This window comes from Amblyraja radiata, chromosome 15 (genome assembly GCF_010909765.2).
Source record: "Amblyraja radiata isolate CabotCenter1 chromosome 15, sAmbRad1.1.pri, whole genome shotgun sequence".
Classification (NCBI taxonomy): Eukaryota; Metazoa; Chordata; class Chondrichthyes; order Rajiformes; family Rajidae; genus Amblyraja; species Amblyraja radiata.
Genome location: NC_045970.1, coordinates 20,877,884 through 20,905,659, shown reverse-complemented (window position 1 = coordinate 20,905,659; position 27,776 = coordinate 20,877,884). Strand labels below are relative to the sequence as shown.

At 41.4% G+C, this 27,776-nt stretch overlaps 1 protein-coding gene across 3 annotated transcripts; it reads right to left on the bottom strand.

Moving 5' to 3' along the window:
- oat (ornithine aminotransferase) lies at nucleotides 1–27,766 on the bottom strand. 3 transcript variants are annotated; one of them, XM_033033747.1, is made up of 11 exons: nucleotides 27,619–27,714; nucleotides 17,630–17,635; nucleotides 12,198–12,421; nucleotides 10,169–10,393; nucleotides 8,425–8,520; nucleotides 8,012–8,139; nucleotides 7,797–7,919; nucleotides 7,582–7,710; nucleotides 4,634–4,747; nucleotides 3,102–3,246; nucleotides 1–1,321 (listed from the first exon to the last, which is right to left on the bottom strand). In XM_033033747.1, exons 3-11 carry the CDS (start codon nucleotides 12,397–12,399, stop codon nucleotides 1,161–1,163), a joined length of 1,323 nt encoding a protein of 440 aa, XP_032889638.1. In that variant the 5' UTR covers nucleotides 12,400–12,421; nucleotides 17,630–17,635; nucleotides 27,619–27,714; the 3' UTR covers nucleotides 1–1,160. The 3 variants fall into 3 exon arrangements, with proteins under 3 accessions (XP_032889638.1, XP_032889637.1, XP_032889636.1); XM_033033746.1 differs by lacking the exon at nucleotides 17,630–17,635 and having other exon boundaries at nucleotides 27,618–27,766; XM_033033745.1 differs by lacking the exon at nucleotides 17,630–17,635 and having other exon boundaries at nucleotides 12,198–12,418; nucleotides 27,618–27,745.
- Nucleotides 27,767–27,776: the final 10 nt, after the last annotated feature.

The following is a 27,776-nucleotide window of genomic DNA, read 5'->3' as shown; positions in this document are numbered from 1 at the left end:
TCCTTTTCAAAATACTTTATTAAACCAAGGATATTGCATAATGAGCATCTTACAAGAATATACATCTTGCTCTTGTACAGTTGAACAAAAACCTTGGTTTATCATTACAGTAGCATCCAAGGCTTTTTCTAATGAACAGAAGAATTCAATAGGGTAAACATAATCTCATTTACTGCACAGCATTATGTAACAGATTCTCAGATGCATCCTAAAAATATACCAGCTCACCGCAATGAGTGCTCAGCAAGGTAGCAAGTCACAATTCCTCCCAGTCAAATTTTAAATGGAGTTAATAGCTTTCCTTACTATGTCCATAACACAATATTCATTGCCTAAATTAACATTTGCCATCCTTGATATCCAATGTTTCAATATTTCTAGAGTACCTTTCTCTCTACGTGGAACAACAGATCAACTTCAGAGATATCAGCCAAGCACACTGGATCAAAATCTAGGTAACTTTATTGCATCCAAACTATATTTACATAGCATATGTTGGTAATCACATCATACTTCATCCAATCCACCATTTTCTGATCCTGAAGTGTGATGTTGAAGACAGGATTCCATTTCTGCTTCCAGACAACATTTTTATCTTTTCCATGCTGAAGTCATGTCCTCAAAATATAATAATTACACATTTACCCTGAAAAGCCTTGTAGTTGTGCTATAAATGTACTTATTCAATTTTGACTCTTGATAAATTGCAGACTGTGAACACAGAAGCTAAAGCTCCGATTCAATGACAGCGATGGGGAAACATTTCATTTTCCAAACGTAAGCAGCATGGAGAAACCAAAAAATGCATAACATTCTCCATTGGATGATTCAACTTGCATTATGTCAATGAAAGTTTCAGAGAATGGTGTGTGTAAATTGGGTTACATCATTCAATAACCTGGTCAAAGCAAAAAAAAAATTAAAAAAATCCCATAGTGATGACTATATAGAATCTTTGGATAGTTAAAGGCAGTAAGTAGACTACAATCTCACCAAAAGTTCAAACTAAGTGTATTATTTCACTGAATTTAAATTTCTTAAGTATGATTATTTGAGAAGGGGTTGATAAAAATCTGCAGCTTCAAATAAATCCCTGGTACAATGAGCAAGAAATACCACCTTGTTGAAAAGAAAGCACACACATCAAGTTTCAGTCCTCTTCAAAATGACAAAACTGTCTTCTGGATGATGTCCACACTTTCTCGTATTTCTTCCTCTTTGATCACAAGAGGAGGTGCCAGTCTAATGATGTCCCTGTGGGTTGGCTTAGCTAGCAGCCCATTATCGCGTAGACGAAGACAAACATCCATGGCATCAAAAGCTTAAACAGGAAATAAAAGTTGAATAAACTTGATTTTTTTCCCCAAATGTATCCAAAGTCATTGTAGTACACTTAACTTTTATCATTTCTCAACAACTACATTTCAGACAACTTTGGTCAAAGCAACACAATAATGGAATCACTAAACCGAGTTTGATGGCAAGGCCAAAAAGATTTTAGAATTGTGATTTTCTAGTTGTTTGTAGCTTATTAGCCAATGTCATTTCATTCTGGATACTTCAATTCTTTTGGTATGTCTTTTAAAGTATGTTTAGAGAGCATGTTAGGTATGTTGCAAAACCTACCTTCAGCGTCGCTGCAGATCTGTCCCAGCCCGTGTGCATGATTTTGACGCCGTTGAGACGGGGGTGGGTTTAAAACGCGATTTTCCCTAGGCTATTCAAATCGAGGTTGTTCAGCCTACTTAGTTGCTGACGAAAAATCGCTGGGACGTTGGTTCGCTGGAGCTATTTTTAAACTATAATGGTTAATTTAGTTGTTATAGTAAGTTAAAAATTATCCTCTAAACCCGCGTCCGCCGACAACGGGACGGATCTCATACAGCGGACAACGGAAGGTAGGTTGTTTATTTTTACATTAAAAAGGGCTTCTTAAGATCCCTTTATACAAAGTTTAATGTTGCGAGTAGCTAATTTGGGGCCCCATTAAATCCCGCAGTATTTTTCTGGGCATTTGGGGTACAAATGGGAACGTTCTAAACCAGTGCGTGCCAGAGTTCCACAGGATCCCACTCGAAAGTCGATTTAAATGGCCATTAATTTACAGCAATTGAACACTAAATTCCTTTCATTTGGCCTATAAATTAATGTAAATGAGATTTTAAAATCATGTTTTATTGTGAATTCTTTGTGAATGTTATTTGGACACTTAGGCTATTTAAAAATGTTAATCTTTTCTTAAGAAATGGATAGATGTTTAGATCTAGTAATTGAAGTTTGGAATTAGCTACAATTGGGTAACTAACTAATTATATGCTTTAATTTCTGGTCATCCAAGTAATATTGTTTCATATTTGTTTCAGAATGCTTCAATCTATAATAACTGAAAATTTATTTCAGTTCTCTTAATTTTTAAGAAAGTTATGGCCATTTCACTGTCCTCGATCACAGCTTTTGTGTTAAGTCAATGGAAAATCAATAGGGAACAAGATGCTAATTTCCGAGTATGAAAATGGCCATAACTTTTTTAATACTGAAGATATGAAAGTGAATTAGGTGTCAAATTAAACTTATTTTTGTGCTTTATCTGATGGGATAAATTGCAGACTTGATTTTTAATATCTCAAAATTTAGTAACATTGCTACATATGTGTATATGAGGTGGGGGATTGTGTTGGAGATAAAGGAGAGCACTTTAATGGCATCTACAATATTCTGTTTTCTGCAGTAAGTTCATGCCCCTATCCTTGCACATAACAAGGAACAAAGGCAAAACATTAGAATGTTCAAACCAGATCACATTGAGGAGACCTGGAAGACCAAGAGACCAGCTCCAGATTAATGACCAACACATCTTTAATAGCAACATCATGAAGAATAACAAGTAGAGATATTTTCAAAGGACCCAATGTAATGACTAAGAAATGATCTCTTGAACACAGATGCAATAAATGGTTAGAGATGAAATTAAAATGATTTGTCTTGGAGAAATGGTAATTGTACCGCGTTGTGACACCATCAAAAATTGTGTCTCCTATTACCTGCACTGTTTTGCAGGCTTTTGTGGGGTAAAAGAGCAAGAAATCACAGCCATTTTGTACCTTTTGTATTTCTAATAACAATCGCATTTAATAATCCCTTTCCTCGCACAGCAGTCACAACATCTGACGGCAGTTTCATCAGCTCACTTCGAAAGAGCATTCCCATTTCTTCTGAATTTTCTGCCAGTTTCTCTTCTTCAAGGACCTTTACATTTCAGTTCAAGAAATGCAAAAGGAAAAAAAAACAAATTCATAAGTTTAGTGTGTATGAAGGAACTGCAGATGCTAGTTTTAAACCGAACAGAGACACAAAATGCAGGAGTAACTCAGAGGGGTAGGCTCTCTTGTGGAGAAGGAATGGGTGACCCTTATTATAAGGAAGACCCTTACACCAGCCATGATGCATGAACCCATTTATTTAAATGCGAACAGAATGAAAAACTGCATATTGAATGATAGCAGAAACCAGGGACTGCAGATGATGTTTTTTTTTGTTTTTTTTAAGGCAAAATGCTGCAGTAACTCACCGGGTCAGCCAGCATCACTGGGGAACATGGACAGGTGAGGCTTCGGCTCAGGACCCTTCTTCAGAGACTATAGTTTGTTCTTTAACTTAATATCATTACCGCTTTAGATTTTAATTCTTTTGAGATATTAATTAAAAACATGTTAAATTAATTAACCACACCTCTTTCAAATGTTTGTAAAGGTCAGAATCTCAGATGTCAGGGTCTGAGGAACTACCACCCGTAGCCTAGAACCTCCCTGCAAATAATCCTGTTTCTGGAATACCTGCACCTCTGCAGCCTAAGCTATTGAACCCAATGGAGCACAGAAAGTCCGTGCAGACACGAGTAAAGTACAGACAAACACTGAGATCAGATTTGGGAGGAGCAACAACATACGAGCATGCACAATGGGAATAGAGGGAGAGGTGTGAAGGAACAGAGTCAGAATCTTAAAAGGGAGCAGTGTAGTCGATATAATAATGGAAAGCATATCTTGTTCTTTTATCATTGCCTGGGCATGGAACGCAAGAGCAGATATTATCTATAAAATGTGCATACATATTAGCAAAGGTACTGCAGACAGTTCTGGTTGTTAAATTACAGGGATATGTAACTGTACTGAAGTACAAGGACATTCCCTGGACCGGTAAATTTTAGCCTTGAGGAAAGATGGGATATGTTGGAGCTTGCTTCTGAGCAAAGGAGTTAGTCAAGAGAGTTTATTGTCATGTGTCCCAGATAGGACAATGAAATTCTTGCATTGCTGCGATGTTGCAGATTTCAGGCTCCTGTACCTTCTACCCGATGGCAGCGGAGGGATGAGTGTGTGACGGAAATTAAATACTGGATAACACCGTGTAAAATGTTTGACTTGTTTGGCACAGTGAACCACCCATGCCCACCTGTAGGTTTATAAATTCTGTGGTAAACTTATTTTTCTTTTAATCCATTTTCATGAAATATTACAGCCACCAGAGGAAGTCATTGGGATAAAATAAGGGAGGTGGAATTTATTACATTAATCGGACATGCATTGGTTTTAAAACCGATTGCTGTAACCAATGTCCTATTTCTGAGACCTACCTCTAGGGCAGCAATAGCAATGCGACATGCCAATGGATTGCCACCATATGTAGACCCGTGCTGACCTGGCTTAATGGTCAACATAATTTCATCATTACATAAAACAGCTGATATCTGAAAAATAAATCAGCAATCTTTAATTGTCAGCTACATCTTTCTTGGAGCAAAATTATATTGTAAGGATAATCACAATCAATACAAACTTTTAGCTGCTACTAAATCAAAGAGAGGCGACAGCCCTGAACCGGATGGAATCTCAGTCCGCATCCTTATGCCCCTGTCCCACTTAGGAAACCTGAACGGAAACCTCTGGAGACTTTGTGCCCCACCCAAGGTTTCCATGCGGTTCCCGGAGATTTTTGTCAGTCTCCCTAATGGTCGAAAGTTGTTTCCGCTTCTTCTATGTTCCGGGCGATTATTTCAAAAAAATTTAAAACCGGCCGCGACTAAAAATAGGTTGCCGTTTTAAAAATCGGTAATTTTTTAGTTGAAGCCGGTTGCGATGCTAGTTGAAGGTGGTTGCTGGAGGTTGCAGGTAGTGGAAAGTTTAGACCTTCCACTACCTGCCCCCTGCACTGAGGCTCTGGAAATCTGGCCTAGGCAGAGCTGCACATCCGTTCTAATTAGACAACTTCTGCGGCCAATTTAGGAAACCAGTACCTCAGTACGATTCAGGTCAGGTCGGGGGGAGTGCCCCCCGCCACTGGTACCATGTAATCCCGTGCTACCTGCTCCATGGTCGGATAGTCGGCGACTAAACCGTCTCCCCCACCTGGTTTGCGAGGTGAGGAGGGGGCTGTGGATCCATAGCAGGACCAAAAACAAGACATGTCAAAAGCGGATGAGCTCCTAGTGAGCCAACGGCCATCCACACTTCAGTAGAAATTGCAATCACTGTCGTACATGGCATTGTAAGGCACCGTGCCCGTAGATGTTTTCAACGATGATCTCAACCCCCTCCAATGCAGTGACCTCCGTTGGTCTGACAAAATGGATAATATAGCAAGGCTCTGGAACCAAGGGTGCTGGAAAATCAGTATTGGACCTGTATTCAATTGATTTGTGAAAAAATACAATGCACTTGAAGAAACTGATATTTTCTTACTACAGGTCCACTACTGATTTCCTGGCAACTGGTGGTCCGGCACTGCCTGTAATCCAGATTAAATTATGAGAGCGCTCTTGCAAAACTCCCAGAACCCCCCCCCCCCCCCCCCCCCCTGAAATTGTGAGTGCTGGTGAGGCAGGCAATCTCCACCTCATCAGGACTTCAATGCCAATCGGTGGGTCGAATTTGCCCCCACCCCCCCACCCCCCACGGCTGAGGCTCTGGAAATCCGGCAATTTCATTTCCATAGCCGACTTCGCGGCCTGATATCATGGCTTCCCGGAAACCTATGCGGACCTTTCTGGCACCGTGGAACTCCTCTCTGAGGCGTAAAACCCTTTGCTCCCTTTCCACAACCTCCACACTCTTCCTATAATGGGGCGACAAGACATGCACACAATACTTCAATTGTGGCCTAACCAAAGATACAACATGGAAGCAGGCTCTTCAGTCAACCCACCCACACTGACCATCAATCACCTGTTCATACTAGTTCTCAAACCCATTTTTATATCCACCCCTGCCACACCAGGGGTTATTTTTTATGGATGCCAATTAACCTACAATTCCATGCATCTTTGGGATAAGAGAAAAAACTGGAGGAAACCCATGCAATTACAGGAGAACTCCACGCAGCCAGCATCTAAACCCAGGTCTCTGGCGTTGTGAGGCAGCAGCTCTACCAACTAATGTGAGTACCAGGTACCCTCATATTCGTCTGAGGCAACTTTTTGTTGAGATTTAAATAACCCAGAAATTCTCCAGACGATCCTCCAAATCATCCATCCCAAAGATAAACAGTTTGTTTAAAGTGATTAAGAATAACCCTTAAGGTGGTTGGATTACATATAGCCTTCAGCTCCTGAGCAACATAATGTCCAGATGTATTTTCACAGCAATCCTGTAAATTAACCAATTCTTAAAATCTGGTGCAAGTACTGATCAAAATGTTTCAGGTGTGGTCAATCAGCAGTTATACAGTATCTGTGGTTCCCATAATTGCCTCCCAGGCCATCTCAAAACCCACAAAATTGGAGTGGAAGCAAGTCAACATCAATCCCTAGTAATCATCCAAGAACAAGAAACAAATGTAGTGCAACAACTTCTCCCTTGCATTCCAGTCTGCTGGACAACCTGGATGGATGAATGCATTTTCATTTTTCCCATCAATCCATGACATTTTAATGATTTGTGTAACTGCACTTCGTTTTATTTTTATTTCTTATTCATCACATCTAACTTTGCAATACACAGCTCCATTCTTTTTGGACCCAAATTGTAAACAGTGGCATTTCCCATGCACATAATGTCTCCCCCATCCCATGTGGCATCAGCAAGCTTGGATAAGTGATTTTCTATATCAGAGTTAAAAATATTAACAGTTGTGGCTCAGATTCTTATCAGGCCATAATTTTAATAATTTAAGCAAGTTAATATTGCCGTACTGTGTTTCACGTCAATCAGCCAATTTTCTAATCTATTCATTAATTTGCCTTAATTCCATGAATTTAAATAATTATTTATGAAAGGCCATAAAATGTTTGGTAATATGAGAGCTTTCTGGACATCCACAAAATTTAACCTGGGACATTTCATTGTTTATTTAATCATTCATTCAAGAAAAAAAGGCAAATTACCGTTGCCCTTCTCCAGCCATGCATTTTTTTGGCAATTCAGTTATTAGCCTAGAAGATTCTACAAATTTCTCAATAGATGCTAAGCGGGGTAATTTATAATCGCCTGGTTTATGCCCTCTACCTCAAGGAAAGCGACATATGTGCTAACAAAATCTACTCTGTTCAAGGATACATATGCAAAAATCATGTAAGACATTACTCACAGGATATACTCCTCCAGAGAGTGCTTTTCCAAGTATAACAATATCTGGTTTAACGTCTTCATGATCACATGCCAATCTGCGACCAGTTCTAGCCAGTCCGGTTTGTACTTCATCCGCAATGAATAGGACCTATTCAATTACAAATCATATTAAAAGCATGCCCTGTTCAAATTCAGCAAACTTAAACTCCAATACTACTACTTCTTTTAACTCACATTATACTTTGTGCACAATTCTCTCACTCCTTGAAGATAACCTTTGTCTGGAACAACTACTCCGGCTTCTCCCTGGATGGGTTCCACCATAAAAGCTGCCATATTCGGGTCTTGGAATGCACGCTGGAGAAATGGATGGAAACAGCTCACAGTAATTTTAAACAGAATTAAAGCAAGATGTCACCTGTAACAAATTTAATTTCAACTTTCAATACCTCGATTGCTGGCAGATCATTGTATGGAATAATTTCAATCCCAGGCATAAACGGGCCAAATCCTTCATAACAACTGGGGTCTGTTGAACTGGAAATGGCAGATATAGTCCTACCCCAAAAATTGCCAGCTGAAGAATGGTGGAAATAAAGTTTAATTTTTAAGAAGTAAAGGATATCACGAGAATCAAAATAATAAACAAAATAACCGATAAGAAATATTTGCATCATTATGCTAATAGAGAACTGCAGATTTTATTTATTTAAGTCCTAAAGAATTTAAAACCCTCAAACCCAAGCATTGATTTTACACAGATCCAACAGTTTGGCACCCGGGAGATTTGAATAAAGATAACTGTAATTTAGAGGAACAGGATTATTAAATATATATATTACATTAATTCTTCACATCTTACCTGCAAAAAGGATTTTTGCTTTGTATTTAGGAATTCCTTTAACTTCATATGCCCATTTGCGAGCTAACTTGCAGGCAGTTTCTCCTCCTTCTACACCTACAATAATAAAATTAGTTCTCAAAGTTTTAAAAAGTACTGCCAAAAACAAATTGAAGTTAAGCACAAATTAATTCATAATTCTGGTAAACAGGAGGAAAAGTGCAATTAGAAATAGATATAATAAAATATTACCAAATTTTAAGGTACATTTACCCGCCTTTCAATTTCACTACATGTCGGCAGTTTATGATCTTTATTCTTATACTGGTGCATGCTTATTTTCCATTCCACTCGGAGGATAGCAAATCCATAATGGAATTCCAACTTGCATTATGGGCATTGAATCACTAATCAATACTTATACAGCAATAAGACTCTTTTTACATAAAGTCCCCACATTATAACAAGGTTCTATTCCCAAGAACTGTACATAACCAGAACTGTTTGGAAATCAGAAATGAACTAAAATATTGCTGGAGAGGATCACAGAAGTAGCTGTTAAGTAAGAAAGAGTAGCCACCAGCTGGCCTCAATGACTGAGTGATGAGTGAGCGAGCCCGCTCAGCTTTTCCAGCTCTGCACAGCTCATTCCAACACCTGAATATTGGGTATGTAGGAGATGGTAGTGATGGGGAGAGACGACTTGTGGGAAGGATCTGTTCCCCAATCAGGCAGATGCCTGCAGCAATCATCAAATCCAATGGTCTTTCAAATGCTGGTTTGTACGGAAAAGATGTCTGGGTGACAGTTTATAATGTTGACTCCATTACTCATGGTAGGTTTGATTAATCAGCTCCACTAATTATCATTAAAAAAAATAACGGTATTAATAGAAACATTCTGGAGCATAAACTACCTGAAAAACCTTTAGCATGATCACAGTTCAATAAAGTAACTAAAGTACACATTTCTAGAAATATAATGAACTTAGGCCGGTATAAATCAGCAACAAAAATAGGGTTCAATATTGGCAGGTCACCAACCTTCAAGCAGTGATATGCAAAGAAAGATACAATTCTGGATCTTAAGCTGCCAGTGAAATCTTTAACATAATCACCGTTCAATACAGTAACCAAAATACACAATGAACTTGGACCGGTTTACATGTATCAGTAAACAGAATTATGGTTCAATACTGGCAGGCCACAAACCTACAACCAGTAATAACCAAGGAAAAACATTAGGGACAGTTCAACTGGACCAAGATTAGTGATGTGCAAAGTTTAAATATCTAATTTTAGTCCTCCAAAGAATCGGTCTTACACATCGTCCTACAGCCAACAAGAATAATAATGAATTTGAAAAATTCAAGAAATTAACCAACAATAAGTGTCTGGAATGTGAATTTTCTCTTTCAACCATTCAACAAAACCAATTGCTGTAGAACCAATTGAACGATGAATTAAAAGCCTCACAATATTTGCAAGGCATTTAAAAATAATCTCCATGCTTAAAAGTATAACAGGTTAATGTTCATGCAGCAATGCACCATCAATGGCAGAATCACAAAAATGAAGAACTTGAAGGTGTATTTTTTCTTAATTCTCTGTTGGGTGATGCTGGGCGGAAAAATGTTCACCTCGTGGAACTTTTTAATGTTAGCGTCTGTCAAATTGGAAATACAATACCAAAGAAACAGAAACAACATAAATTTGAAGAAATCCGCACCTTTGTAAAAATAACAGTAAATGCTTAATAGACATACCTGTATTCATCGGCAGCAACTTGTTATAGTTGAACAATTTAGTAATATATTCTTCATATTCCCCCAGTACGTTATTGTAGAAAGCTCGTGAAGTGAGAGTCAATTTATCAGCTTGTGATTTAAGTGCAGCAATAATCTTCGGATGACAATGTCCCTGATTCACAGCACTGTAAGCACTCAGGCAGTCGAAGTACCGCCTGCCTTCAACATCCCACACATAAATTCCTGCAAGATTTAATCAAGACTTTTAATTGTTAAACATTTCTACTTAAAATGTTAAGATCATTTTACTGTTAACAAGAGAATTAATTTAGCAACAAAGGCTTAAAATGCACATTGATTGATGCCTTTTAAAGACAAAAAAAAAAATCAGACCTACAGCGCTCCAATCGATTTTAATTTATAACGTTCGACCTTTGACAAATCCCACGAATCCTTGCATTTTTTGGAACACCAAACTCGCTTATAGCCAGATAATTTGCACAAAATTTGAACGGGGGGGATTAATATGGAAAATTCATTAAGTTACGTTACTGCACAAATGTTAAAATAGCTGCTGTATGTGGCCAAGCAGTTTGTTACATGTCAAGGGGCACTATAAATCATAATATTATATGATGATAAAATATACAATTGAATCATCTTGAGATTTATACAATTCGTTTGTGTTGCCAAAATACAATCGCCAAAAGAGAGTAAAGTCGATCTTTGTTTTTGACAATTTAAGACCCAAGACTGCAAAATATAAACTATGCAACCTTAGATGATCTAGCAAATGGTCATATGGATGTGCATGATAGAAACATAGAAACTATAGAAACATAGAAAATAGGTGCAGGAGTAGGCTATTCAACCATTCAAGCCAGCACCGCCATTCAATATCCACCAAGGGGCGCCGCACGATGGCTGCCTCGCCAACGGTTTGTCTTCGTCTTTTCGTTCTTTGTGTTTTTAGTTTGTTGTAAAATGTATGTTTTAGTTTATTTTGAGTTTGTAATATGTGGGGGGTGGTGCGGGATACTTTTCTTGTCTCGCCTCGACGGAGATCTCCATTGGCACGGCGGCCTAACATCGTGGAGCTGGCGGCCTCTTGTTTCGGACACCTAGAGCTCCAAAACCGCTGGCCTGTGGACTTATCATCTCAGAGCGGGCGACCCCTTTGCCAGGGATCGGCCTTTGGAGCTCCAACCTGCGGGAGCTGCGGACTTCAACATTGTGAAGCACGCAGTCTCTGGTGAGACACTGATTTCGGGAACTCCAAGCCACAGGAGTTCGACCGCCCCGATGCGGGAGCTTAGATCGCCACGAAGTGGGATCTCGATCGCCGGCTCCGGATGGTTCGATTCCCCCGACCGCAGGAGGAAAGGAGAAGAGAAGATAAGACTTTATTGCCTTCCATCACAGTGAGGAACGTGGAGGAACCGCTGTGATGGATGCTTATGCCAATTTTTATGTAGTTGTGTGTCTTGTTCCTTTTTTGTTACGACTGTATGGCAAACCAACTTCCTCGTATGTCGCAAAATTAAAATAAATTACGAATACGATTATGATCATGGCTGATCATCTAAAATCAGTACCACGTTCCTGCTTTTTCCCCATATCCCTCGATTCCTTTGGCCCTAAGAGCCAAATCTCAAGATGATTCAAAGTATTACAGAATTGCCACGTTTTGCGTGTGGATGACTATCTAGCAGTACAAAACAAAAGTTTCTAAACCACCTCAGGAAATTCTTGGCGCATACCAATACATTAAATAAACTGCACATGGAATAGAGAAGACAAAATCAAAGTTGATAGAATCTAATTGCTTGCTGGTAGGAGGCATGTCATGGTATTTCAAGGTGGATAGTAAAAATTAGATCTTGTATCAAATGACCGAATCAAATATGACCTCAATAGTCTACTCTTTGATCGTATCCATTTCAACTGCCAACTTAGAATACTATTTGCATTTAACTCTAAAGCTCTCAGAATTATTCAATAATTTGTACAATGATGTAGTAGTTATCTACTATTTAGAATTGATTACCTTCTCCTCTGACCAACGCAACAGGCAGGGGGTGGTAATTATGAGCGCCATACTTTTCTTCACGAGCAAAAATTTCTTCAGGAGTGATTGACTTGTCAGTTTTTAATGAAGCTTCCGTGGCACCAGAATAGGTCACCGCCTGGATTCTTTGCTTCAAAACCGAACCACTGGAATTTATGTAACGTGAGAATCGGGATAACATTGTTAACTGTTCCTCTTTCCTGCTCAAAGATAAAAATCTATATTAAATTGAATTCATACAATAATTCAGTAATTCATACCATATTTTCTAAAAAGTCCAATCCTATTGCTACAGTAATAATGTAATAAAATAATCCTAAACTCAATTAAATGCACAGGTATTACCCAGAATAGAGAACTTTTTCCATATTGTGTATAACATTAACATCTAAATACACTTAACCTTTTGCAGAGGTAAGAGAAAACAAACAAAGATAAATTAGCTCTAAGTTACCCAGATCTCTTTTCAAGGCAAACCCAGCCAATTCTTCCTTTTAAAATGCAACAACATGTCATTTCTGAAACCATCTCTGCAAAAGTTTGACCATCCTTTTGATGCTCCATTTCCATGCAATATGAAAATAAGAACTTTACGCTAGTTTGTGTAATCCAACAGTATAATAGAGGTTTAGCACATTTTAGCTTATTTAACACATTTGAAAAAATAGACATTTACTTTATGACACCAGAACTATAGTAATGTGTATATTTTTACTCCCAGATTCCATTGCTATTCTCTAGTTTTATTTTTCTCATGAAGCCACATTAAGTTTAACAAATTTCAAAATTTCAAACTCAGCTCCTGAAATTTATGTGCCAATTATATAATTCTCTAAGTGCTTTAATCCTCAGTGCCATGCAACATGTCAACTCTTACTAATAACAAACAAGTGAACCCCTCCAACCCCATCTAGTGCTCCCACTGTAGCCTCCTCCACATCGGCAAAACCAAGCTCAGACTCGACAACTATGCTCTGTCGCAATTACCATCTTGACCTCTTGGTTGGATGCTATTTTAGCTCCGCTTCTCAATGCCACACTGACCTGTCCATCCACACCCTTCACCACTGTCACCACTGTCAGGGTGAGGCCCAACATAAAGAGGAAATCCCACCATAAAAGTCAGATTTTCCATTTCAGTTAATCATCATCTCCTGTGTCTCTGCCCCCCCCCCCCCCAAAAAAAAAAACCTGGTTCCATTTGCCCTGCACCTCTCTTTGTGGTTCTCGTTATCACCACCTCACTTATCAAATTCCAGCACTGGTGGCCATTGTGTTCTTGCTCATCCTTATAAATGCTTCCACTTTCACCTTTTCCTCACTCTATCTTGTTCCATCTGCCCTTTCTTGTTGCCTCCATTTCACAACCAACCATCCTCTACCCAACTTCATCTGCCCATCATTCTTCAGTCTCAGTCCATCATCCCCCTCCCCCCCCCCCACCCACTCCTCTTTTCATTAGCCATCTTCTCTCTTCACTACTGGTCCTGAAGCAGGGTTTCCAAACAGAAACATCAACAATTTCATAATACTTGTATTATGCCTTATTGTAAACCACTTACTTCTGGGGAACACTTCAAACTCCTTGGGAGTCAGAGGCTGTGGACCAGGGTAAGTTCCCCGAAGTGACGAATCAATTAGTATGTTTAGTATTTAGTTGTATATCCTTTGCATGCAATGACTACTTGACGTCTGTGATTCATGGACATCACCAGTTGCTGGGTGTCTTCTCTGGTGATGCTCTGCCAGGCCTGTATTGCAACCATCTTTAGCTTATGCTTGGTTTGGGGGCTAGTCCCTTTCAGTTTTCTTTTCAGCATGTAAAAGGCATGCTCAATTGGGTTCAGATCAGGTGATTGACTGGCCACTCAAGAATTGACCATTTTTTAGCTTTCAAAAACTCCTTTGTTGCTTTGGGATCATTGGCTTGTTGTAGAAGGATTGGCCAAAGTTTTGAGGCATTTGTTTGAACTTGAGCAGATAGGATATACACTTCAGAATTCATTATACTACTACCATCAGCATATGAAGATATGTGAGCCAGTACGTTCAGCGGCCATGACACCCCCAACACCGTGTTTCACAGGTAATGCGGTGTGCTTTGCGTCTTGGTTAGTTATTTATCTCCTCCATACTTTGCTTTTGCCATCACTCTGGCATAAGTTAATCTTCGTCTCATCTGTCTGCAAGACCTTTTTTGCAGAACTGTAGTTGCTCTTCCAAGTACTTCTTGGCAAACTGTAACCTGGTTAAACAGTGGTTTGCATCTTGCGGCTAACCAGTGGTTTGCATCTTGCAGTGTAGCCTCTGTATTTCTGTTCATGAAGTCTTCTGACAAAGTGATCATTGACAAATCCACACCTGACTCCTGAAGAGTATTTCTGATCTGTCGACAGGTGTTTGGGGATTTTTCTTTATTATAGAGAGAATTCTTCTGTCATCAGCAGTGGAGGTCTTCATTGGCCTGCCAGTCCCATTGCAATTAGTAAGCTCACCAGTGCTCTCTTTCTTCTTAATGTTCCAAACCATTTTGATTTTGTTAAGCCTGAGGTTTGGCTGATGTCTCTAACAGTTTTATTCTTGTTTCTCAGTCTCATAATGGCTTCTTTGACTGACATTGACACAACTTTGGTCCTCATGTTGATAAACAGCAATAAAACTTTTCAAAGGTGATGGAAAGACTGGAGGAAAGACTAGGTGCTGAGAGCTCTCATATACCTGCATTAAGGAGGCATTTAAACACACCTGAGCAATTACAAATACCTGTGAAGCCATGTGTCCCAAACATTATGGTGCCCTGAAATGGGGAGCTATGTATAAACACAGGTGTAATTTCTACATGGTAAAATCAAAATGTATAAAAACAGCCTTTATTAAAATCTGACAATGTGCACTTTAACCACATGTGATTTTATTTCTATTACAAATCTCAAATTGTGGAGTACAGAGGCAAATAAATAAATGTTGGGTCTTTGTCCCAAACATTATGGAGGGCACTGTATTGCTGGAAGTGGAATGTGTTATCTTGTAAGCATTGGTGCTGGGAATACTGTTCACAGATAAAATCTGATTATTGATTTGGAATAAATAAATAGATATTGATTTCTGCATTAGCACTGGATTGCACACTCAAATCTAAAGTTATGGAGATATGGAGGGCACTGTAGTTTCAGCTGGCTATCCATTCTGCAATTTTACCTTGCTCACAATCTTGTTTATTTTTCACACAAAAGCTACTTGGAAATAAGGTCATAACGTCATGAGTGAAAGGAGCAGAATTAGGCCATTCGGCCCATTCAGTCTATGCCGCCATTCAATCATGGCTATCTCTCCCACCTAACACCATTCTCATGCCTTCTTCCCATAACCTGACACACGTACTAATCAAGAATCTATCTATTTCTGGCTTAAAAATACCCACTGACATGGCCTCCCCAGCCTTCTGTGGCAAAGAATGCCACAGATCCACCACCTTCTTTCTGACTAAAGAAATTCATGTCCTTCCTAAAAGAACATCCTTTAATTCTGAGGCAATGACCTACAGTCCTAGACTCTCCCACAAGTGAAAACATCCTCTCCATGTCCACTCTATCCAAGCCTTTCACTATTCAGTACATTTCACTGAGGTCCCCCCTCATTCTTCTACACTTCAGCAAGTACAGGCCCGGTGCCAACAAACGCTCATCATACATTAACCTACTCATTCTTGGGATAATTCTTGTAAACCTCTTCTGGACCTTCTCCAGAGCCAGTAGATCCTTTCTCAGATTTGGTTCCCCAAATTGCTCACAATATTCCAAATGTGGCCTGACCAGCGCCTTATAGAGCCTCAGCATTACATCTGTTATGCTGAGGCCTCTCAAAATAAATGATAGCACTGAGTTTGTTTTCTTTACTACCAATTTGACTTGCAGATTAACTTCTTTGGAATCCTGTACCAGTACTCCCAAGTCCCTTTGCAATTCGATTTTTGGATTCTCTCCCTGATTAGAAAATATTCTGCGCCTTCATTCCTACTACCAAAATGCATGACTCCACATTTTGCTACACTATATTCCATCTGCCACTTCTCTGCCCACTCTCCCAACCTGTACATGTAATTCTGCAGAGTCCCTGCTTTCTCTACACTACCTGCCCCTCCACCTATTTTCTTCTCACAAAGCCTTCATCCAAATCATTAATATACAAAGTGAAGAATAGCGACCCCAGCGGAACTCTGCTAGTCACTGGCAGCCAACCAGAAAAGCCCCCTGTATCGCCACTCTTTGCCTTCTGCCATCCAGCCAACCTGCTATCCATGCTCGTATCTGCCCTTTTTACCATGGGTCTCATCTTCATCAGCAGCCTCGCGTGTGGCTTTCTGAAAATCTAGGGAAATAACATCAATTCTCCTTTGACTGCCCTGCTATTTACTTCTTCAAAGATTTCCAGCAAATTTGCCAGGCAAGACCTCCCCTTCACGAAGCCATAAACCAAAATTGTATTTGCTGTATTATTCTTGTAAACCAGTTAAGTTAGTGCAGGGCCACATAGATACTTTGTTCGTAAAAGTTTGAGGCAAATAGTAATATGTGATCAGTAAACAAACAGTGATTCAAAACTGCACATATAAAAGGATAGGCTGGGAGGATTGCATGAAAAAGGGAAAATGCACATTTCTATTAAAATTTAATGCAGTGCACACTGTTGCATATCTTTTTATTTCAACAAAATAGCAAGATGTCACAACCAAGGAAGAAATCAAGCTTTGCTGTTCATTCCTATGTGCAATTGTTCCTCTACATTCAACCTGTGCCTCAAAGCTATGGCACTGTAGCAGTTGGTGGTTGTCCAGTCCCAAAGCACTTGACGCCTGAAGCACTCTCAACCGTTTGTTTTTTCCCCTACTTTATTTATTTTTCAACACCTTGGCTTTGCATGAAATGCTATTTATTGCCCATCTCCAGCTGCCCTTGAAGGTGGAGAGCTCATTTCTCAAACCACATCCAGTATTTTTCTGGCAAAGCTATTCCCTCAGATCAATTAAGGAGAAACTCCCAAGATTCAGATACAGCTCTGAATCGATATAATTTTACGTCACACTGCTGTTCAACTTGGAGTGACGTCGATAGGAGATGATCCCATGCATCTGGTCTTTGTCCTCAGTGGCAAGGTTATGGGTTTGGAAGGCGTCAGGGTGGTCAGATTCTGCCTCTTTTCTCTCTTTTTGAGTGAAGAAAATATCCAGCTTTACCTGCTAGGCTTGACCTCTTGCTCTGAAATTCACAACATATTATTTAGACTAGCTTACATTTTGTCTATATTTTCCCCATTCACTTTGACCAGATTAACTTTTTAGATTTGCAGCATTTTGATCTCCAACCTAAGATACCAGCTTTCAAATAAACATCATTGCTTCAAGAGCACACAACCCTGCTTTCATCATGATCTGACGTTTAAAGACCTGATACTCAACCACGAGTTTTACAATATTCTGAACGATGTCTGCCACAGAAAATGCTGAACAGTAGGCACAAGAGACTACAGATGCTATGGTTTGATGCAACAATCTGCTGGAGATAATCAGTAGGTCACTATTATCTGTTGATGAAAAAGGTAAATGTTTCAAAACTCTGCATGCATTAGCATTAAAGAGAATCCCAAGTGATTTTATTTTGTACATAGGGAGAGGGTAGGACAACTCAAATATAAATGAGGGGATTTATACTTGGAGTCAGAGGTAGAAATTCAGTATTCACCAAAGAGGAGAATAAGAAAATTAGTATTGTGTAGCGGACGCCGAGTTGTCCGTTAAAGAACGAGGCAGACACGAAGTTTATCCGAAAATACTGTCCTTTATTGCTACACTAATCTCTTCACTCACCAACCCCGTGTGCGCACGATTAACCTCTTAAATACTCCCCAGGGGCACCTGTGACCACACCGTGACCCCTACCTCTCATCACCGGGAAACATGACCCCCCCCCCCCCCCCCCCCCCCCCCAAAGAGCTGAAGGTTATGTATAGTGCGTGGCCCACCACCCAGTGCCGCCATATTACACCCCTCCAGAACCGGAGGTACAAAAATGGACGTACGTACGTCCCCACGCAAAGGTTTATTTTCTGGTAAGGACGAACTAGGTGGGACCCGAGACGGCAGACGCCCTCAACAGCGACGGCCCCGGTACAAATGGGCCGGCTTCAAACGAGCCACTGACAGGCATAAAGCCCACTTCCGGCCACCTGGCCAGCCACAGCTTGTCTGTACCCGCTCCGCTAGAGCCCGGGGGGTTTCAAAACTTACCCCTGCGAGGATTGGGCTGATGTCGTCTGGAACTGCTGCAGGTAGGCATATTCAAAAAGCATGCCGTGGTGGTGGCTGTCCATGAACGAGAGCATCTCGCTCATTAGGGCCGATGGTTTCCGGTCGCCGAGCCTACCCATGTTGTAAATGCGGGCCGCTCACTCCATCCAACTGAGGCCGAAGGTACGGAGCTGCAGCGCCTTCAGGCCACCGGTGGATCCTGCAGGAAGGGGATTATTCGCCCAGCCATTTCATGGTCGAACGCGCCGACCACGTAATGGTAGCGGGTCTCATCGTTGGAGTGAAGAATTGTGATTCAGCCTGCTGGAACCATACCTGCAACTGGGCTGTCCAGAAGGTCGGCAGCTTCAGGGCGACGATGCCGAGTTGGGCCTGGTCGTCGTCTGCGGTGGCGGGTTGGGCACTGGCACGGCGCGTTTTTCTTCAAGAATATCTGTTCTGGACGTCGGGGTTACCAAATGTAGGGGACGCGGACTTGTCCGCTAAAGAACATGGCAGACACGTAGTTTGTCCGAAAATACTGTCCTTTATTGCTACACTAATTCTCCTCACTCACCAACCCCGTGCGTGCGCGATTAACCCCTTAAATACTCCCCAGGGGCTCCCGTGACAACTTGACCCCTACCACTCGTCACCTGGACACGTGATGCCGCCCCCCCGCCCCCCAGGAGCTGATGGTTATGTATAGCACATGGCCCACCGCCCGGTGCCGCCACATTACCGCACTAAAATGAAAGAGCATTTTGAGATCAAGAAGTTGGCAGTGTTGGGTCTCTTGACAAGTATCAAGGTGGATAAATCCGCAGAGACATATTACTGGGGACTTGACACGCATCCTCATATCCTCTCTTGCCAAATGTAAGGTATTAGAGAATATCCAATGTTATTCCTTTGTTTAACAAGGGAAATAGGGATACTCCAGGAAATTGTACGCCAGTAAGCTTCATATTAATGGCAAGGGGTTACTGGAGATGATTCATAGGGACAGGATTTACTCATGTTTGAAAGAGAGTGGGCTAATTAGGGTCAGTCAACATGGATTTGTAATGGGCAGGTCATATCTTAATGATTTGATGAGTTCATGGCTCTGGATATCGTCTACATGGACCTTAGTAAGGCATTTCACGTCCCTCAAGGTAGGCTCAACAGAAGGTAAAAAGATGCATTGGGTCCTTGAAGACTTGGTTGTTTGGATTCAGAACTGGCTTACCCATAGTAGATAGAGCGTAGTTGTGGAAAGGTGTTAACCTGGCTGACGATCTGTGACGAGTGTTGTACCGCAGAGATGCTGTTGTTTGTGATGCATAGGAAATCGACATGGACAAAAATGCAGATGCATTGGTAGCAGGATTGCAGACAACAAAAATTGGCGGCGCAACAGTAAAGTCGGGTATCAAAGGATACAGCAGGGATATAGAGCAGTTAGATAAGGGGGAGAAATGGCAAATGGCATTTAATCCAGGCGAGGTCTTGGACTTTGGGAGGTCAAATATTGGGAGAGGTACAGTTTATGGCTGACCACTTAACAGCATTGTTTAGGTTAGTTTATTATTGCTACATGTGCCAAAGTTCAATGAAAAGCTTTTGTTCATGTGTCATCCACTCAAATAAAAGACTATGCGATAATCAAGTACACAGAGTACTCTGTACACGTTGGTGCCCAGAAAGATCTTGGGATAAAAGTCCACAGCTCTCTGAAAGTAGTAATACAAGTAGATAGAATGGTAATGAAGGCACATGACATGCGTGCTATAGTGCAGCTTTTTAAAGCATCCAAAGTTCGTTAAGCCACTAATGTCAGAGACCATTAGTAAAGTAATCTCACGTCACGACACTCTGGAGATAGCAATGATGAATCTTCCAAACATAGTTCGTTGATTAATAGCTTCTTTATTGTAGAAATACAGAATAATGAAATAACTCTTAACTTCCGTTCTTAATTGTCGTCCCAATCATGCTCGTGGTCATGATGATAATGTGTTGCAGACATGGTAGAAAACTGTATCTCATGGCTCCGACATCAAAACCAAAACTAATCTGAGTGCCTGCGCTAGACTCCTCTGGCTAAAAAACATGCCCAGACTACGTAAATAACTCCACCCACATTAACACAGGCAGATAACAATTAAAGGTAACTAGACATGTGGCTATAATAAACTTACTTAAGCTAAATGGCTCTTACACTTGCCTTCAATAATTAGAGCGTTATAGACAAGAGTCACAAAGTCACGTTGCAGCTTGTAAATCGTTGGTTCGGTCACATTTGGAATATTGTGCACAGTTCTGTATCACGTTACAGAAAGGATGTGGCAATTTGGAGGATGCAGCATATTAGGTACAAGGAGAGATTGGACAAACTTAGATTGATTTCCCTGGCCAAATCCCGGAATACATCATTGAATCTCATTCACATTCCTCCAGGTTGCCTGACCCTCTAAATTCCTGCTGCACAGTGGTTTGCTCAAGATTACAACATCTGAAGTTCTTTGTGTCTCCATAAAAGTGGTAAATGTGTCTAGAAAGGGGTCTTCTGCAGTAAAAATGTGTAACTGAACTCAGTATAAGCAGAGTGAATGAGAACCTCAACAACTTCAACCTTCACAATATAAATTCAGAAGTTATAGGGGCAGAATATTGACCATTTTGCCAAGTAGGCCTACTGTGACATTCAACAATGACTGATCTATCTTTCCCTCTCAACCCCATTCTTCCCTGTAACCTGACTCTTATAGGCCTTTCTCACGGGGCGACTTGACGCAAGAGGTAACCAGAGTTGAACATCTTGGGAACCTCGTACGATAACTGTACGGCATTCGTGGACCACCGTGGCGCTAACGGCAGGTACTCGTGTAACTTGTCGACTAGGGAGAAAATTCAAGCAAGCTTGAATTTCTCCAAGAGTGACTTGTACACTTGTGGTTGAACATTGAAACATTATATGGACGTAGTGGCCAGTGCAATATCCGTAATAACTCTTGCGTTTACCGTGGGAACTCCTGCAAACGGTGAACCCGGAAGCTGGACAGAGGGGACAGAAGGTGAGTTTTAGTTTATTTTAGTTGTTGGCCACTCACCATTTGGTGTGACATCTAGAGTCCTTTATGTTAATGTGTGTTTTTTCCTCTTGGGCATTACTTTGTTTCTGTTGGAGGCTCCACATTTTATTATAGCCTGAAGTGTGATAAAGCCTTTAACTCAGCAGTTTGATTGTCAGTGCTTGTTTACCTCATTGTTAAATAAATATATTTTTTACTATCAGATTGATGTCTGCAATTCTTCATTAACACATCACCTACAAGATGAATGTCTCTAATGTTATAATCCCTCTCATGCTGAAACACAAAATAGTTGAAGGGAGGTGATATAATCACATTTTCATTCTTTTTTATTTTTGAGTGTTCATGTCCCTCAATTGCTGAGCTATTTAAGCGTTTGAAAGTTTCACCTCTCAGTAGATAATTAAATAAGACAATCATCACAGTCAATGTGAGACAAAGTCTTTATTCCTATTTGACAATATAAAAAGACGACTTCTTGCACATATTGAGAGAAGGTGCATCACACCAAACAACATTTGTCTAAAAAAGGGCTTCGCAAACATGAAAATCAACAAATGAGGCACGCTAGATTTTTTTAAACAGATTCTATTCATTAACCTCCGCAACAAGCCTAAACTCAGGCAATAAAAGGGACAATGCAATGTGCTAAATGGCAGGTTTTGCGGACAACCAACTTATAGGAAGCACTTTTCAGAGGACAACACTAGAAAGTGAAACAAAGAGAAGTAAGCAAGATTACAACGGGACATTATTATCAGCTTATTTTCTATGCATGTCTGCTAACATGCAGTAGTGTTCCTGTGGTCAACTACCCATCAATAGAGCTGTCCTGCCACAGCACACTCCCCAATTGTGAATTGTAGTAAGCGCAGAGATGGCCTCTTTGCTCTTTCCCACTATGTGCCCGAGTTACCTTTGAAACGCTGCAGTAGGGCCATTTCCGCCTTGGTTGCACCACTTCTCCATGTACCTAGTGTTATTCCCCCTGTGTCACTGTCCACTATGTCACCGTCCTGGATGGCTGTTGCTGATCCTGCAGCTGCACCTCTCATTCGGATCAGGTTGTGCAGAACACATGCTGCATATACTATAGTCTCAACATTCTTGGGCTTCTGCTCCATTGTCTTGACAAAGCATCTAAATCTGTTTGCCAAGATGCCAAAATAATTTTCTACAACTCTCCTAGCCCTTGACAGCCTGTAATTGAAGATCCTCTGCTCCCTAGTTAGATTCCTCTGTGGATATGGCTTCATAATCCAGGGCCGTAGTGCAAAGGCTTCGTCAGCAACCATCGCATATGGGATGTCCAGGCTGTCTTCTCCTGGCAGAGGTTCTGGATCAGGCATGCCTGCTGTTCCACCTTCCATTTTCTTTCCAAGCTAGGTTTCTTTCCAAATCCGGCCATCACCAACACTTCCAGGTGTGCCCACATCCACATACAGGAAGTTGTAGTTATGATCAACCACCGCCAAGAGTACAATTGAGTGGAATTTCTTGTAATTGAAATAATTTGAGCCACCTCTGGGTGGACAACGAATTGCCACATGCTTGCCATCCAAAGCCCCACATGTGTGAGCAAAGTTCCACCTGTTTTCAAACCCCAGCGCCACTCTCTTCCACGCATCTGGTGTACTGGGGCATTCCATCACTTCAGCTGCATAAAATTTGATGATCACCTCACAGGTTTCTCGGACAATACCACAGCATGGTGTTGGTGGCGACAAGAAAGTTGTAAGATAGACTTTTATAAGAATCGCCTGAGGCCAAGTGATTGCTATGCGCAACCCTGGTTCCAGTGCCTTTCTCATTACAGTATCAGTCTTCTTCAGCAGAGGTCCCAAATTATTCTTCAGCTCATTAAAGAGCTCGGGTGGAATTCTGACAAAGTTTGTGAATGCACTTTTATCCTCTTCGCACAGCACATTAAGCAGTTTATCATATTGTCCAAATAGAGGTCTCCGTTGAAAGATGGGCTTCACCCAGTGAGACTTCCTCTTAATTCTCTTTTTAATTAATCTCACCCTTCTGCCTTCACGCAAGCGTCCTCGATTCACATAGAGGGCTGCTGCATACAGCGCGTCAATGAAAAACACCACCATCCTGTACTCGAAACTACTTAGTACAGGCATGTCTCCAAATGAGCTAATTCAACCAAGGGAGGATATTTATAGTGTGTGAAAAAAAAAGTGACATCATTTGTGCCACGTGATGATTTATCAACACTTCACAGTTCACAATGTTCATTCAAGATTTAACGGGAAAGCTCGGGAGATGGACAAGTCACTCGCACAAATAACAGAAATGCCGAATACCCATGGGAACTCTTTATCTACCCCCCGTTATATCGTGTGATATCGTGCTAGACCACGACCACTTCACTCTGGTTACATCTTGCGTCAAGTCGCCCCGTGAGAAAGGCCTATTAATAATAAAGAACCTGTAAATCTCGGCTTTAAAAGTACCCAATGACTTGGCCTCCACAGCAGACTGTAGCAATGAATCCCGCAGATTCACCAACCTCTCGCTAAATAAATTCCTCATCGCATTTTTAAAAGGTATTTTATTCTGAGGCTGTGCCCTTTGGTCCTAAACTCTCCCACAAGTGGAAACATCATATCCATATCCAACCTATCCAGGCCTTTCATTATGCTGTAAATTTCAATGAATTTCATTCTTCTAAACTTCAGAAAGCACAGGCCCAGAGTTCAGACGCTAACCCAATCATCCCTCGGATCATTCATGTATACCTCCTCTGGACCCACTCCAACACCAGCACAACCTCTCAGGTACGGCGCCAAATACTGCTCACAATACACAAAATGCAATTTGACCATATAAAGCCTCAGCATTACATTCCTGCTTTTGAAATCCAGTGTTCTCAAAATGAATGCTAACATTGCATTTGCCTTCCTTATAGGGAGGTTTCATGGCAGTCGGGTCACGACCCATGACCCGTACTGTTGCTAGGCTACTCCAAATGGATTACACGCGATGTACTGCAGGTAGGCACTTACCATTGTTTCCAGCGTAGCTGGCCCGTTAAAACCCGCTGAAATAGTCAATTTTTGCGCTGTAAATAATTATGGAAATCGGGATAAGCGTGTGAGACATTTAGCCTACTTCAGAATTCCAAAAGTGAGGAGAAATGACGGTAGATAAAAACGAGAGCTGAAGAGACAACAACAGCCAGAGTGCTTGGCGAACATTGGCCGTTTTCTCAATGCATTTCATCAACTAAGGCATTATTTGTGTTTTTTCTTGATTCCTTTGGCATCTAAAAAGTTTCAGAAGTGATAAATCTGGCTGTAATTTTTTTTAAATCGCCCATGGTTCTCGTGGGTTTTTACATACAAAATGAAAACGCATCTGAAGAAAAATTTACAGCCAGATTTATCACTTCTGAAAATTTTTTAGATACCAATGGAATCCAGAAAAAACACAAATAATGCCTTACTTGATGAAATGCAGTGAGCAAACGCGATAATTCCCAATATTTTCAATGTTTACCAAGCACTTTAGCTGCTGTAGTCCCTTCAGTTCTCGCTTCCCTATACCTTCATTTCACATCACGTTTGGAATTCTAAAGTTGGGTACATGTCTCTCACACTTAACCCGACTTCCACAATTTTTTTCAGCGCAAAAATTCAACATTTTGGCGGTTTTTAACAGGTAGGAAAGTACGCGTTTCTAGCATTAATAACATATACCGGAAGTGACGGATGTCTTCCAGTTAGATTTAGCGGCTCCGTGCGTCGAGCCCTATGACCCAGTGACCTTTCGTGCAACCCCCCTATTACCGATTCAACCTGCAGATTCACTTTTAGTGAATCCTGCACCAGCATTCCCAAGTCCCTTTGCACCTCCGATTCCTGAATCCTCTCCTCATTTAGAAAATAGTCTATGCCTTTATTCCTCCTACCAAAGCGCATGACCGCACACTTTGCTACGCTGTATTCAATCTGCCAATATCAAGGGTAAACCTGACCCCAAAAGCTCCCCCTGAACATTATCAGCTCTTTAGAGATAGCTTGTATACTTTCAGACTCGATGAACAACAAAATGGATGAGAAAAACACAACTAAGCTGTTAGAGGTATGACTGAACACAACAATGCAGCTCATCTATGGAATTTATGTCAGTCATGATACACTGATTCCCAGTACACCCCCCTACCAGGTTGTTTGTTCATCACCGCACAACTCCTCTTTGGAAATACCACAAATATTACAAAATATCAGAATGCAGTAACATGCTTGAAGTTTTACAATCCTATGTATTGTATTTGTAAACAGGCTGGAATCACATTTGACCTTCCTCAAAGTAACTCCAACCCAAATTGAACGTTCAAATACCTGATAAGAATAAAACGCAGCACTCAAAAGTCCTGCCTACAACTTTATCTGAACCCAGGAACTTATGGGCCTGTGCCACTTAGGCGATTTTTTAGGCAACAACAGGCAACTAGTTTGTTGCCACATGTTCTCAGTCGCGCAAAAAGTCGTAGCGTCTTTCTGGTCGCCGCTAAATTTTCAACATGTTGAGAAATTTTCGGCAACCGTGGGCTTGATGCCAATGAGCGTAGCTTGACTTCTGACGTAGGTATTGTCGTAGGTTGTCGCCAGGATGAAGTAGGTTGTCGCCAGTTGTTCTGCGACCCGCTACGACTATGACAGTCACTGGCGGTTGCCTAATAAAATCACCAAGTGGGACAGGCCCATTACAGATAGGCAGCTCTAAACTGGATCTATGCAATTCAGGGCAGATGGCACAGCAATGAACGTGTGGAATAAGAAAAACTCTCCACTGTACAACTGTGACCCATCAGAGCAAACCAAAACATCGTTAACACAAATGTTAAAATGTCTAAAATGCCTGCCACCATTCCCAATGCTTCAGTAAATAATTAGCACTGCATGTGATTCTGTCATGGGAGCAATTCCTTAGATCATGTTGGCAAGTCTTGGTGGGAGGTGGGAGGCCGAACCCGCGCAGGCCAATCAACTGCTTCTTGCTGCATTTCAGCGTGGCTTGTGGATTTTGGATACAACACTTGAAAATGTATCAATTTGCAGTCTTGTCTTTTTGACATTTTCCCAAATAATTGCACAAACAGCATCAATGCCAGTAACTTAAAAAGACACCCATAACCGACTTTTGAAATATTTGCATACTTACAGGTAAATTCACAATTCGTTTTTCCCCCACAATGCTTACGCATATAATCTAGCCACGTTGGAATCCTCCCTCTAAGAAGGGAGTGGTGGGGATTAACATTTCCAGGGCATGGGCAAATCGATCACTCCTCGGGAAGTGCGGAAAGGGTAGAGTTGCTGCCCGTCACCACAGATAAATTGCGTGTGCGTGGATGCAAGATGCACCAGTCTGTACTGTCCGTGCAAGCAGCCGACAACTGCGCCAGTCTGAAGAAGGGTCTCAACCCGAAACGTCCTATTCGCTCTCCCCAGGAATGCCATCTGACCCAAAGATCCTATAGCGGAGTAAGATAGGCTACTCCTGCGAAATATGGATCTTTGATCTGACCTGCAGAGTTACTCCTACATTCAAGTGCGCTAATAATAATAATTGTATGCTTGTTGTAAACTGTCCTGCTTCCCTCCGCCTCGCCGGGACCCCGCATCTCCCCGCTGTTAATAACTTCATAAGTGATAGGAGCAAATTTAGGCCATTTGGCCCATTTACTCAGCCATTCAACCATGGCTTGACACAAAAAGCTGGAGTGACTCAGCGGGGGTACACAAAATTGCTGGAGGAACTCAGCGGGTGCAGCAGCATCTATGGAGCGAAGGAAATGGGCGACGTTTCGGGCCGAAACCCTTCTTCAAAGCGTCTCTGGAGAGAAGGAATGGGTGACGTTTCGGATATTCTGCTTGCTACTGCACAACCGCCAACAGCTGGGCTATCTCGTGCAGAGAGCCTTCTTCAGAACTGCGCCCGCTTCAGTTCCCTCACCCTCAACCCTCATGTCCTCTCCTCTCTCCTCTCTCCACACGCCCACGCCGCCCGCCTCACACTCACCCTGCTCGCGCCAGCAACGTTCACCTTCCACGGCCGCTCGCGATCACAAAAGAGCCGGGCGCCAGCTCGGACGCCGTTTAAAACGGGGGCGGTTCACGTGACGGGTCGCACGTCACCACGCCCGCCGAGCGCGAGAGCTGCCTGCGTCACCCAGTAACC